General features: G+C 42.2%; 1 protein-coding gene across 1 annotated transcript; it reads right to left on the bottom strand.

The window, feature by feature from the left end:
• Positions 1 to 384: 384 nt before the first annotated feature.
• On the bottom strand, positions 385 to 9,946 carry nkpd1 (NTPase, KAP family P-loop domain containing 1). Its single transcript, XM_084476102.1, has 6 exons — positions 9,916 to 9,946; positions 7,964 to 7,999; positions 6,473 to 6,589; positions 3,630 to 3,958; positions 1,810 to 3,270; positions 385 to 1,649 (listed from the first exon to the last, which is right to left on the bottom strand). The coding sequence occupies exons 2-6, from the start codon at positions 7,974 to 7,976 to the stop codon at positions 1,416 to 1,418; spliced, it is 2,154 nt and encodes a 717-aa protein (XP_084332228.1). The 5' UTR covers positions 7,977 to 7,999; positions 9,916 to 9,946; the 3' UTR covers positions 385 to 1,415.
• Between the last annotated feature and the right edge of the window lie 5,011 nt (positions 9,947 to 14,957).

Raw genomic sequence — 14,957 nt, 5'->3', positions numbered from 1 at the left:
GGGTGGGGGGGGGGTCTGCAGTCTGACAAAAACGAGACGATAACTAAATAAAAATCAATTTAGGATGACAAAAACTACGACAAAATCTTTTGACACTTTAGTTAACGAACGAGACGAAAATGTAAGCAGGACGATTTGGGAAGCGATCCAATCAGAACGAAGCTCTTTATGTGGGGAAGTACTGATCGTCCCGCCCGGCAGGTCAACTAGCAGGCGCTTGCTGCGTCGCAAGAAAAAAAAAAAGATTAAAAAAAAATTATATTAAAAAAATGATCTAAAAAAAAGGATGCGTGCGCAGGTCAATTTTATTTTATATATTTTTTTTATTATATAATTTTTTTTTTTTAAATTTTAACTCCCCGGAGTATAACCCTGGAACCCAGTGGGTCTGTGTTTTCCTTGGCTCACGCATCATTCTCACCTTTTTCACCCCAAACCAGTTTGCATGCCTGACCTTAAGATCAACTACCTTTTCATGTCCAGTGGATGTAATAACCCTGGGCATATGAACACATGGGCCATGTCTACTAGCATGGGGAGACCGTTCTGATCTGGCAAGGTCACATAAACTTTAATATCTGGATGGTTTTCCAACGATACATGTTTGGTTTATCACCAGAGCAAATTGTTTGGTCAAGAAAGTGTCAAGTCATAACAACAGTACATGAATACATTTTCTCATGCAATAAGAATAATGTATGTACAGTGATAGGACATTTCTGTACAGCCCTGGTACAATAAAATAAGTACAGTACAATATGATAGTTCAAGATACATACAGTATATGCGCTTTTTAAGTATAACATTGCACAAAATGGAGAATACTACCCGAAATTGAACCCGAAACCATGCACTTACAACCAGGATAGAATAAACAATACATAATAAAATGGTGTTTCCCAAAGTCCTTGGTAATAAATACGGTCACTACTCAGGAGAAAACAGATTTTTCCAGAAACATAGATTCACAGCACAATGATGAGGATGGTTTGCATGTTAACAAACATACATTTCTTAATTCAAGCATAACAAACTAACTATAACATGTCCATAAATGGTCCAATGAAGTGGGTTCCTTTACTTCACTAATTAACATAACATTTTAAGTGCATAACATAACATAACATAACATAAAACCGTCCATCTACCAATACTGCTCTGTATATTCCATTTAAATTAAATCAATAGATTTAATTTATATAGTTACATAGTTATACAGTGTTCATATAGCATTTTAAGCTTTCACATTGTATGTATAGTACTGTTAATTATGTAGCCTGTGACCTTGTGTTCACAAAATACCATATATTGTATACTTGGCACATTTAAACATAGTATACAATACTGGTGTCTATCATTGTTTCACAGCTTGTATATCATGATTACACATGTATCCGTGTAGCGTAGCATGAAGGCTAGCTAGGCTGTGATTGGTGATGGTGTTGTCTGAGGCAGGGTGACGGAGATGAAGTTTGTCGTCGGACTGAGGGAACGCCCCAGAAGCGTAGCCGGAAAGCAGTCCACTGCCCCAGCGTCATCGGGAAGAGCAACTTGAGTTGGTCAACGTCACCGAAGACCAGCGCTGAGCCGTTAAGGTCATTCTCCCTCACAACCTTAGCATAATTAGAATCAGGGTGCATCCTCTCCAGCTTAAAAAGAAGAAGGGGAAGAGTAGAATAAAGGGTTTGTTAATTAATTATTGAGAGCTGATACAGTGTATGTGTAGTCAGTTTAAACCATTAGGTTGACTATGCCATTTTTTCCTAATGATTTGTGGGAATTGATCCGAACTCAGTGTTGGCAGCTTACCTCTGAACAAACCTCCTCAACGCTCATGTTGATGATGGTTTTGGTTGGCAGTGGGATGACGGTGCCGGTCCAACCGGATTCCTTGAGCTTGGAGACCCCTCTGATCTGACCCAGCTCCTTTCTTATCGTGAGGTCGAGGTTCACCGTTGCCACCGCAAACACCTCAACGTCCTTCATGGTGAACGGGAAGTCGATCTTCAGAAGCATTTCAAAGGTCTCAGGGTCGCTGTCCTGCTCCAGGAGGTCTTCGATCTGTTCCCTGATCATGTAGAGCTCCACCCTGGACTCCTTGAAGACCTGCCACAGGGTCTTGGAGCCCTCACTGTACGACACCTTGCCCCCGTCGATCTCTAGTCTCTGCTGGTCGTCTTCCATACAGTTGAGGAGCCAGCTGAGGCGGCAGGGCCAGTAGTTGGCCAACACCACCCAGGCCGCAATGTTCTCTGGTGGAGGAACCTCGGTTTGCAGATATTTCATGATGGTCACGGTCATCCGGATGGAGTTGATCACCCGCCTCATGGACATGCTGTCGTCCAAGATGTATTTCTTCAGCCTGCCCTCGGCACTCATGAAGCTTTTGAAGGCAGAGGTGACGAGGTTCTCTATGTCCTCTTCCACAACCTCCGTGGACGCCTTCATCTTACCCATCAGTGGCATGTGGATGTCCTCCCCTCTTTCTAGGGAAGATTGGTCTTGCGTTGACTTGCCGCAACACGCTCTGTTTTTGCGCTCGTGTGTCTCGGTCAGAATCACGTCTGATTGGCGCGTGAGGCCGAGGAACACCTTGCATTTGGAGTCCTCCGTCAGCGGTGGGATGGTGAAGGAGAGCGTAACGATGCGGTTCAAAAATGCATACGCTCGGTCCTCGCGACACAAGTAGCCATCAGCAAAGTTTACTTTCTGCACGATCACTTCCGGGTTGACAGCCAGGATTAGAAAGAAGGGGCTCTCCTGGTCCGAGAGCAGGATGTTGATGGCTTCCAGGACCGACACGATCTTTTTAGGGCTACAGCGGTCGAGGTTCGTGATCCTCATCACAACGCGGATCCGCCGGCCCTCGAACAGCTCCATGAAGTGGATGAAGTTGGACAGCAGCCATATCTCCTTCCGCACCTCGTTCATGAAGCCCAGCTGGCGGCTCACCTGTACATTGTCCAAGATGCTGTTGAGCTTACTTTTCTGGCTGTGCAGCAGGTTCTTCACCAGGTCCACCATGAACTTGCCCGCACTTGCAGCGGGAACGCCCAGCGCCGCCAGGGCCACACCCTCGCCCACACCCATTTGCTTGGAGGTTGTCCCGTTGACCTGGCCCATGCCCTCGTCCCCAACCTCGGGGAAGCCAAACAGCACCAGGGCCACGCAGGTGATCACCATGGAAATCAGGACAAAGAGGATGAGTTGCCACAGTGGGCAGCAGCACAGCATCTTGGGTTTAAGGCCACTTGGACCTTCCTTCACGAGCTGATGGTTTGGAAGAAAGGGATGTAAGCAACATTCACGTGCAGACATTTAAAGAGCACCTAAAGTTTCAACACCAGGTATAATTTTGGCCATTTTAAGCCATTTCAAGATGCACCCTCTATTGACGTCACAAGTGGTAGTGTTCACCTAGATGTATGCTATGTACCCAGTGGACTGTACCCACTTAGTAGGCTGATCTACCCATCAGATCATAAATCTGCGGGAACACTTAATGTTTAAATGTCACACATGGGTCGATTTTGATACAGCTTGTAATGACTAATCAACCAAAAAATTGGGTAAATTAGGGGTATTTTTTACTATTGTGAAAGATCGCCAAAAAAAAAACACCCAAAGACCTTCTTGCTGATCTCATCCTCGTCGTAGTGCTGCACGGTGCGGTACAGGGACAGCGGCAGCGTGCCAAAGTGGACCTGCATGGCGTGGCAGAGCCTCAGCACCAACCCGGCCCAGAGCAGGTCGCTGCCGGCGAAGTGCCAGGCGCTGAAGTGGACGTGGACGAAGCGCACGTGCTCCTGGTGATGGTCCTCCGCCCAGGCGGGCCGGTAGAAGAGCAGCTTGAAGAGCAGCGAGACCAGGCTGCAGAGAGAAGGCTCCAGCGAACGAGGTCTGGAGCTGCTGTCAGCCGACCGCTGCTCTCTCTCCTGCGCCTCCCGGTCCATGTGCACTGGAACCAGCGCGGTTAACCACGTGTTATGCACATGTTAGAGGAGGAGAACCGGCCCGGTGGAGGAGAACCACGTGTTAGACGTTATACAGCTTTAAAGGTGCATTAATCATGAATGCAATCAATAAATTAAAAGGGAGAGGAAAAAAATATTCAACACAGGGAGATATGCAAACACATCATTCATAAGGCCATATAATGACTTGGTGTGTAGGATCAAGCCCTGATTCTTTTATAGGAATCAGGGCATTCGGCTCCACTAAGATTATTCATTTGGAGGCTCTAGCCCCACAGGAAGTGATTTAATTAGAAGGTGACACTTGGGAGTGAGCTTGGGACCTGGGGACTCGTTTATATGAAATAGCCCCAAGGACATTTGAAATGACCAATTTGGAGGCTCTAGCCCTACAGGAAGTGACTCACAAGGCCGCAAATGCTCCATCTCATGATGTCTCAGGCTGTGCCCTGCGTCCAAGTATTGAAATTGAAACTGTATTTCTTCCCAGACATCATTTGATACTGATCTACCATGCTCACCCGAGAATCACACCATAAAAGTGGTGAGAGTTATGAGCGAGTTCTTTCCTCTCCCTGTCTTTCATTTTTCGGACCACAAATGTGGCTACTCTGGAGTTCCTTTTGAGCAAAAATCCCAAGCTCAAAAGCCTTGTCGATTCCATCTGCCTCTCATGCTCTCTCGTCCGCTCTCATGCTCTCTCATCTGCTCTCATCTGCTCTCATGCACTTTTATGCGTTCTCATGCTCTCTCATACGCTCTTATGCCCTCTAATACGCCTGCCTGTTAGCCTTGATTTGTTAACATTTTATGGTTTGGTGCCACTGTGGCCATTGGTCACCTATTTTGTTTAATTCAGCCTTGTCTAATTGTTGCCATATTTGGCCTTGTGCTTTGGTTAAGTTGTATTCAAGTTTTGTTTATTCCTGTAGGATGATGGTAGGCTTCGAGTGGCCTTTCATTTGGTGCAACATTTTCTCTTATTATTTGTTGAGCTAAGGAACTAGGCTTACCTCGGGTTAGGGTTAGGGTAACCCTAACCCTACTTTTTTTTTTTCTGTGGAGCTATTATAAAGTTGTTGTTTTTTCATTATTCATTATTCATTATTTTGTCACAGGCGCACCCTGACATCTTAAAGCTTCTCTGACCTATTTCATATCTGCTGTTATTCCAATAAATCCTTTTTTGAATTGTGAAACCCAGTGTCTTTGTTTGATTGTGAAATCCAGCATTATGTTACCCCCTCTATCCCCTAGGCTATAGTCGTAACATAGGGTTAGGGTAACCCAAGGTGGCCCCTGGTTGATGGCTAAATTCAATCTCATTCAATAGATGTTTTCAATGCGTTTCAATGGCACACAGGCTTTGTAAATCACACCCTGTAGGGCTAGACCCTCCAAATTGATAATCATAAATGTCCTCGAGGCCCTCTTTATATAAAAGAGAGCCGTGGTCTCTAGCTCACTTCCAGGTGTCCTTGACCCCTGGGTCCCCTATTCATTTGGACATCACTTACTCCTACTCCATAAGTCCCTGTAGATCTAGAGCCTCCGTATCATTTTTGTCAACCTTAATGCCCTGCTTAATATAAAGAAAGAACAGACAGAGATAGAAAAATAACTAAACATACACATTTGCTGCATGAATATTATTATTATTCTTATGAACACATTTCTTGTTAGAAATACATTTCCATTTCAATGGAGAAACTATCTCAAAACATTATTTAGGATGTTGTTTGAGAATATGTTGGAGACATAATGTTCAAAGTGAGTAGTCTGTAAAGGCATGAAGTCAGTGTTGTTCAGTGATTTGTAGTTCAAAAGGTCCTTGGTGGAGGAGCTTTCATGATCTCTCCACACCACAACCACCATATGGGCCGTATGCCTTCTGTCTCTTACGGTTTATGTGATATCGGTGTTATTATGAATACTGTTGTAAAAGAAAATCCCCGGCAGGGACATAAAAGTTCTACTTTAACATCGCAGTCTAAAGAGGAAGTATCTTGTTACCTTGCCGTCATTTTATTATCATTTTAATATTGACATTAGTCTTTGTTTGAGCCTGCAAATGATAACACTGTGGACTGTGAACTATAACACTCTCTGTGTCCCTCTTTAACAGAGAGGGTGTTTCATTTCTACAGTTTAAAAACTGTCTGAAGAAGTTACAAGTCCAGGTGCTTTTTATTGCCATCACATTCAGTTGGTGAAATTCAGATATTTAATGTTGGTGATGAGGTTGTCAATATTTGCTCTGCTTAAGAGTTGAATGTGAGATTGAGGAGATCTACCCTGCCCCCCAGAGAGCTTTACCTGCTTCTATGGCACAACCAATCAAATTCAGTCGAATTCCAAGCCTATTCAATCACGTTAGTTAGAGGCCAAGCAGTTAGAGTTAGAGGCCAAGCAAAACCAAGTACATACTGTTACGAGACTAAGCCTGGCCAATCAGAAACAGTTCCAGTTAAAAGCGTGCTCCCTTGGAGTAGTGGTACCTTGTGTGCGTTGGAGGATGAGATTGATGCGGTCGGGACATGAGGAGTAGAGCCCGACGGTGGTGGGGGAGGACACCGTGGTGAGGGTCTTGGACAGGGCATAGGCATACAGGTCATCTGCAGACACAACACACTTCATGTCAACATGATATCAATACCGTGGCTGGGTTGCGATTGGTTCACTTGTTCTCTCCCTACCCTAATCCTAATCTATACTCAACACTAAAAAGTAAAATATTTATGGAATAAGTAAGGTAGGGATTAGGGGGAATTCTGACTTATATGCGGGAAGCTCTCAGCATGATGTCGATGGATCACATGAACAAGCTGATATGTGTTAGATCTCACCCCATAACAGCTCATTTGCATAAATAAATTGTATGTGCCTTGCCATGTCTATTGGATCATTGGCTGAAAAGGAAAAATGTGATGCATCAAGTAATGCACTACATACGGAACCAGATTTGTACACAAAACTTTCAGACAGCATTACAGAATGGTCAGAACGGCCAAAAAAGCGTGCTATGTAGTGAACAAATTTGGACATAGCCTGTAAGTCATCAAAGAGCGTAATTATCATGGTGTTATCAGTTTATCGCCACAGTTTATAATGCCCGCTCAACCTCCTCCACACTTTTGATAATGTAATATGTTGGTTGTTACTATATCATTTGCATTTTATATATAGATATATATATATATATATAATATGTGCATATATATATAATTAAATATATCAAGTCAATTTTTTTTTTTATAAAGAACATTTAAAAACAACCAGGGTTGACCAAAGTGCTGTACAGGAAATTTAAACGATAACAAAAACAGTGAATTAAGGATATATATGTAACAGAATGTATACACAGAATAACCAATATACAGACAGCATGAAGGATGAGGCCAAACTCAGCTGGAAGTAAAGGCCAGAGAAAAGGTAGGATTTAGGTGAGATTCCAAAGGGACAGCATGCCTAATGTGGGAGGCTAAGCTAATCCATTGATAAGGGGCAACAGTGGTGGTCGTAACCACATTTGAACTGAGCCAGTGGGACCGGGCGGAACTAACTGCCCTAGAGGTAGAATGGGGACAAAAGACATTTGATGGTGATCACCCATTTGGAGGTTTAAAAACAAATAATAAACCCTTAAAATCCACTCTAAACTTGACTGAGAGCCAGGGAAGGCAGGTAGTATGGGTGAGATGGGGTCCCGCTTACGGGTGCCAGGCGATATTCTGGTGGCAGCACTTTGGTCAAGCTGGAGGTGAGAGAAGGACGGGCTACAGACTCTTGAGTACAGTGAATTTCAACAAGGCACAAAGCCCAGCTGGTCGTTCAATGGTTAACACTACTGTGTTTGCGCGTGAGTGTGGTTGTATGTTTGTGTATGTGTTTGTGCATATGTTTGTGTGCATGTGTGGGTGTATGTGTGTGTGTGTGTGTGTGTGTGTGTGTGTGTGTGTGTGTGTGTGAACATGATAGGGTGTTCTTACCTTTAACAGACATGACAGAAGGGTATGAATGGTTCCCTACGGAGAAGAGGTCAGAAGAACAGTCAGCAGACTTCAGCCATGGAGAACAGGATGCTCAGAGTAATCAAAGTCATAGGCTTATGTGTCTGACTATATTTTTCTCTTGGCCCCCACCAGAACCAAGTGCCAAGAGGGGACAGGGTCCTCTCCGTTTGTGGCTCCTCCCTCTAGAACTCCCTCCCTAAACAAATATGTGACTTCACCTCTTCACTCAATCACTCAAACCAAGCGAGTAGCAACAAGCTGCACCCCTGGAGGGGTCTGTGGTGTGGCAACGGGGTATATATATCTATATATATATAGATAGATATACTGTAGATATATTTTTAAAAAGCTGAAAAAACCGGACCTACCACACCACAGGCCCCCTCTGCCAACTGCCACACACACACACACACACATATATATATATATATATATGTGTGTGTGTGTGTGTGTGTGTGTGTGTGTGTGTGTGTGTGGCAGTCAGTAGTGAACCTCAGTAGGGGTTGCGAACGCAGCCTTTCCTAGCTCCTCCCCCTGCACCCAGGTGCACTATAAAAGGGCCAAGATGGCTGAACCCAACCTCTGCTGGTTGCCTACCAGGGTGGTGAGTAGGGTCCCTGCTTTTTAACAGTTTTGAGTTCCAATTTTCCCTTTATATTAATTTGTGATTCTTGTTTTTAGGATCCCCTGCTGCTGTTCTGTATGGTTTTGGTTCTGTTTTGCTATTTTGTTTTGTTTGCTTTGGTTAAGTTTGCTTTTGTGTTATTTCCCCTTTTCTGTTTCATTGTTTGACAATTGGGTTGCTGGTTTACGTAACTTTTGTTTGGTTTGGTTTTACTCCAGTTTTCTTTATTTAGTGTTTATCATTGTATTAAAATAAACATTTAATATATATGTCTCTGCCTCTTTTAGATTTTCGAACCTGTGTCCTTATAATTTCTGTAAGGTAATAGTTTAATTTTCTTTGTTCTTTATTTCCTGGGGTGCAATTCCCCAGGTGGTGTTGTCGGTCCCTCTTTAGTTACTTCCCCCCATTTATATTGAGTTTTACAGAGTCCCGCCACATTTATTTATTTATATATATATATATATTTTTTTTTTTAAATATATAATCATTAAAATTGTTTGAGTATCTAAAAAAAGCGCTATACAATGTCTTGGCCCTTCACCATGGATGTCAATTTATTCACTTCCCCAATCAGAGGACATGAGGATCTAGTGCTGAACAGATGGTTCAGCACTAGATCCTCAAACATTCAAGTATTTCATTATGCTTTCTCCATTCATTAGTTTGAGAAGTGACTATGCATGTTATATTTTACACCTTTTTAACACTAACATAACACTTTTTTTTTTTTTAACTTTTTACCATTAAAAATATATATATTTTAACTGATCAGACATAATTCAGTTACATAATGTGATATACCAGCGATACTATGACACTACAGACAATGTCATGTGTTGTCTAGACATATCTGCTGTTTATAAAGCCTCCATTTCCACCTGTACGTCCTACGACCACTTGGTTGTTCCGAGTCCCCCTCCGCTCTGAATGGGATAATCGACAACATCTTAAGACCCGTTCTCCACCTGTGTTTAACCGGCTCGAAACGTGACCCAGGGGAGTTTCAGTATAGTAACGGCACGTTTTAGTCCATAAAACAATTGCATAGGCCTAATGGTTATTGAGTTAAAAATCCCTAGCTTAATAAGTAGAAGAACACTCCTAGCATTGTGTACGTCTGGCTCCTTATAAGCTGTCGTGATAGAAAAGCGTGTATGCTCTTTGTTTGCATGCTATTATTATACCGGTAGGCTATGTCCTGCATTAAAGTTATGGCTGCGTGGCCTTCTGGCAAGAACTGGTCCTCAGTTGTATTACAGTTAAAAGATGCATAACGGAGCATATCTGAGCAGAGACTTACCAGCTGGACACCCTTTGGCCTGCTCTGCGGATCGTACTCCACTCAACTCCTCTGACTAACACCCAAAACACCAGAGAATGGGAATGAACTTTAAACCACGCCAGAGGGGGCTGTAAATCACTGATAACAGAACGACAGGTTGACTTAGACCAGGCAATTTCCTGGGTAAGGCTTAATACAAAATTACTTTCGACTGCAGAAAACCTTTACGGTTCTCTATCTGCACTTTCCAATGGCCATCTCCAAAACGCCGATAACACAGCTTGGCTATGCGTAGGTGTGTTGAAATTAATGAACCTTTTTTAATGTCCTTTATAAAGACGTGTCAAACATGGTTTGATCACCAACTAATGTGGACGAACGGGTTTCTGTTTCCTAGGTACAACGAAAAGCAGACTTTGCTTTTGCCTGTTTTGACAGGCAGATGTAGGAGAGATCCAGGAAAATCACAAATTCACATACCAATGCTATCGCCTACGGCTACTCCTCCCTGTGTTTACCTGTACACCTAAAATGCTGCAGACTAAAATACTTGAGCCACCTGATCACCCCCATAAACACACACACACATGAACGCGCACCTGGGATAATGCCACGTTCACAGATGCTTGTCTGATTCTGAAGCCTAGTCAATATATAACATATATAATATAACATACCTTCTATTGATTATGCTACAGAAACAAGCAAATGACACATATTGCATTTATAATTCCAAATTTCTATCCATTTTATTTTACTCTACCAATTAATCTTGCCTATTTTTGTTTTACACCTACATTTTGCGTTCAATGTAGGCTGTACAACTTTTTTAAATTTATTTCCTTGTCCCTGTTTTCATGATTTTCCTGTGATTCTCAGGTTAACAGGCTTCTATCCTGTTAGTATATTGTATCAGAACAAGTTTGTACTGTATAGCAAAAATAAATGAAGTTGGCCAGAGAAACAGCATCATTAAACCTTTGTGCAGGCCTTCTCAAATAACTCTAACTGAGACTTATTACTTACTTATTCTATGGGAATTGAGTGACAGAGAGCCCCTTCCCCATATATTTAAGGGACAGGAAGGTCCCCCTCATACCTATTGTATTCTGCAGAGAGCAATTACTTTAATTGCTTTTTATTATCTACATGACCGGAAGGTCATGATCCAAGAATGCTGCAATAAGTACTTTAACTGTAAGTATTTGATATTTGTGTTAATATGAGATATTCCTATCAGATGTCAATCATCATTCCAACTTGAGTGCAAATATCACTTTATTCACAGTTTCCAATCATTTACATACAATACAGATACAATCATTCATATAAATATTGTGTGGCATTTTCCCATGTTTGGTCACAAACAGTACCTGTTAAACACTCCTAGGATGCAAGGTCAGTCTCTCCCAGGGGCGGTATACGTGGCGTCATAACCAGGTATTGAAATGTTTGGCAGAGGCTGTTGATGATAAACGGAGAGAAGCTAATTCATCAGCCGCTAGTAAAGAGGGTAGGCAAATTAACTTAAGCGTCAGGGGGAAAAGGATAGACCATTTAGAGGCAAGCACAGAGCCGGGCAGCTAAGTAATGGAGGAGCCTGGGAAATTAAGGTGGACCTTATTCAGCAGGTTGTCCCTCCACACATTGTTAGCACTCGGCTAAGACCGGATATGCTATTGTGGTCGGACTTGGAGAAGATTGTTTATTTCATTGAACTTACAGTTCCTTGGGAAGACAGAGTTGAAGTAGCCAATGAGCTTAAGAAAGTGAAGTATGCTGAAATGGCTGGAGAGGCAGCACAGCGAGGCTGGAGTACGCAACTATAGACAACTAACTTCCACTGTTATTTAGTTTCTTTTTCAATAAATACTACTGTTTTAGATTAAGCAGAATCTTGTTGCTGTCTAATACAAAGAGACCAATATTCATTGGATGTTACAGTGTATTTGCATGAAGACAAAATAGCCTAGTCTCATATTACAAGGTAACCTGAACCTAACCTGAAAAATGACACTCTCTCTCAAGCTATTTATTCATAAATGTCCAAATGAGTCCAACTAATGCAAACATATTTACTAGAATGAAAAATGGATTTATTAGACTAAGGCTAAGCCATGTCTCTTAAATCATGCACAACATGTCCAATTGTGTGATATGTGGTTCTTATTTAGTAACATACACATTTCATACCATGTGGACCAGCTCAACTTGAGACAACTTGTAGTGGTTGGTTGCCCTTCACTGTCTGAGCTCAGCACGTCATCTTGTTGTCTGTCGCTCACTCCCTCTTGCACCTCATCTCTGTGATGCTCTCCCTCTTCCATCTCTTCATCTCTGCGTTGTTCTCCTTCCACCTCTTCATGTCCCTGGTCATCTCTGCCTTCTACGTCGTCACTGACACTTTCCTATTGCTCTTTTCCTTCTCCTTCCACCTCGTCATGTCCCTGGTCACTTTCCTGTTGCTCAGCCTCTCTTTCTGTCTGTTCTTCTGATGATTGATCATTCTGTACTACTGGTGTCTTTTTAGTTTTTGTTAAGAAAAAACTGCTGACGTCACCCTTCCTCTTCATTTCTATAAGATTCAAAGTGACTTTACTTTGTTTTTCCTTTTAATATTAACAGCAATCATTATTAATAATGTTGTTCAGCTTAAAACTGAATGATGTGTGTCAAATGTGGTTTTTTTACCCACTTCAACAACTGCAGAGTGCTTCCAAAGTTGGAACAGATTTCTGAAATAAGGTTCAAACGTATTGGGTCAATACAAGCTTTGTTGTATTGTTTTCTTTTAAGTCGTTCAGTGCATCATGCTCAATGACTGAAGTATTATATAACATTTGAGCATGCATGACAAAATCAATGCAAGCCTTCATACGTTACACAGCATGCACAGTAAGGACAGAGTTGCCGTTAACTTTGTTCAACAAGAGTTGTATTGTTTCAAAATCAGCCTACACGTTATAAACAAATGGACTACATTCTCTCTATTTTTTCTGCTCCATGTTGTGAGTTAAGCAAAGTTATCTTTAATGTCAGGCTGGGTTGAGAGGGAGAGCATAGGTTGAGAGAGTACGTTGAGACGAGTAGCTTCGGTTGCTAGGCAACTGATTGAGCCGTTAGGCATTTCTACTAGTGTGTAGGCTATGCAGCTATATTATAAGGCATTTCAAACTTAACTTAGGTCTCAAACTATGACGTTTCTATAATGCACTACCTGGAGAACAGAGGACGTATGTGAAATAAATTATTGTAGTTTTTCCGAAGCATTCACGAGTTCCTAACGTTATTATTAACCTCTATTCATTGTCACCACAGCATAATAACTTTATACGAAAACTACAACTCCATTAGCCCTGCTCTTTTCTACTTATTATCATTTCTTCATAGATAGACAGTTCAGTAATACCGCAAGAGTGTAGTCTCTCTCCCGTGCCGCTTGCTTTGTTCGTTTGGAGGTTTGGACCCGTCCCGCGACTTCCTTGAATTCAAAATCAGTTCCTTTTGCGAGCGATTGCGAGTCTCGGGAGTGGGGGGGGGCGCTCGGGGTGTGGCAGTATTACCTGGCTGCATTCATTTGCAGTCGGACATCTGAAACTCGCGCTCATAAATATATCGTAAAAGCCGATTTTTTTTTTTTAATTCGGGTGGGGTGGCAGCTGGGGTGGCAAGGCTTTTTTTTTTAGGCCACCCCGGTAGATCCGCCCCTGGTTACAAACATTTATGTTCAACTCCGCTTCTGCTAAAATATAAACCATTTTTATTTTTATTTTATTTTATTCAAATGTGTTGTTTTCTTTTGAATCCTGTTTTATTTTGTGTATTATGTATGACACGTTTTTACGTGAAGCAAATTTAGTCTGCCTTGTGTATGAAACGTGCCATATAAATAAACTTGACTTGACTTGACTAGGATCCCTCGTTATTACCTAATAACGTGTTTCACAGACATCAGACTGTTATTTCGTCAGAAATTATGGCAAGACAGCAATTCAGTAATAGGATCTTTACCAAGCCTTGTGTGGTACTTGGACACTGCCCCAACAAACACCAGCACACAATTACAGAATATTGGCCAACATTCAGTATGTGAAATCCTATAGCGTTATACTATATGCCTATGTGCCGGGAAGCCCGGACGCGGACATTAAATGCATCGCTACTCAGACGGAGCTTCACCATCTATACGCTTTGTGTTGTCCGAAAAGCCCAACTTTCTCGTGGACACCGCAGTCAACTGCTGCACAGACAGACGCGTCCACACAAACCTGTCTGGTGCCACTCGGTCGTGTCGTGACGTCAACAACTCCACCTGCGTCCGCAGCAGAGTGGAACGTTCACACAAGGTTTTGGGGAGAATGGCAAAAAAATAAATAAATAGGATTTTACCCATTTATCTCTAAATTGGGGACTTATTTCAATAAGTGTGATACAATTGCATAGATAACTATTTTCACGTTCAAATAAGACAAATTATGTTTAAAACAAACAAAAAAAAGGTTTTGGGTTCACTGGTGAATAAAAACCATGACAACAATTTCCAAACATTGCACATGCTCCACCCCAGAGGTTCTATATTTGTAGTATCAGTCATGAATCCTCATTGCGCTTCCCGCGCACGTCCAAGCATACTGGGGTGCGTTTGTTTTACTTACACGGAGGTGGCCGTTGCAACACGGAACTGGTATACATCAGCTTCATCGCCAGCTTTACCCATAACTTCTCGCTGAAATGTGATTAAGTTTAACATGTTACATATACTACTGTAAAATAACATGTCACGCATACCTCAAGTAATAGCTGGAGTTAAAGACATACCCACTCTTGCAATCAGGATAACGACGGAAACTAAACCAACGTACCTCACAAAGTCATACATGAGTGACAAGCTCACTGACCAGTCACCAGCCCTCTTGGATTACAAAAAGTGTCCGCCCGACCAATAGCCGTAACCGCCTTCAAATGGTGGAACACTATTGGTCGGATTGAATACGACAGCTGAGCGGCGCGGGTTTGTAAAAAAAAAATACAAACTCATTGGAAAATATTACAATACGAGA

Source organism: Micromesistius poutassou (assembly GCF_964030765.1).
Source record: "Micromesistius poutassou genome assembly, chromosome: 12".
Classification (NCBI taxonomy): Eukaryota; Metazoa; Chordata; class Actinopteri; order Gadiformes; family Gadidae; genus Micromesistius; species Micromesistius poutassou.
Note: the sequence above shows the minus strand (reverse complement) of the source record. Positions and strands in the feature narration are given on the sequence as shown.

Coding starts and splice junctions, on each gene's coding strand:
- nkpd1 (XM_084476102.1), bottom strand. Junction 3,959..6,472: donor CATCCTCCAACGCACACAAG/GTACCACTACTC, acceptor CGCTGGTTCCAG/TGCACATGGACCGGGAGGCG. Junction 3,271..3,629: donor AGGATGAGATCAGCAAGAAG/GTCTTTGGGTGT, acceptor CCAAACCATCAG/CTCGTGAAGGAAGGTCCAAG.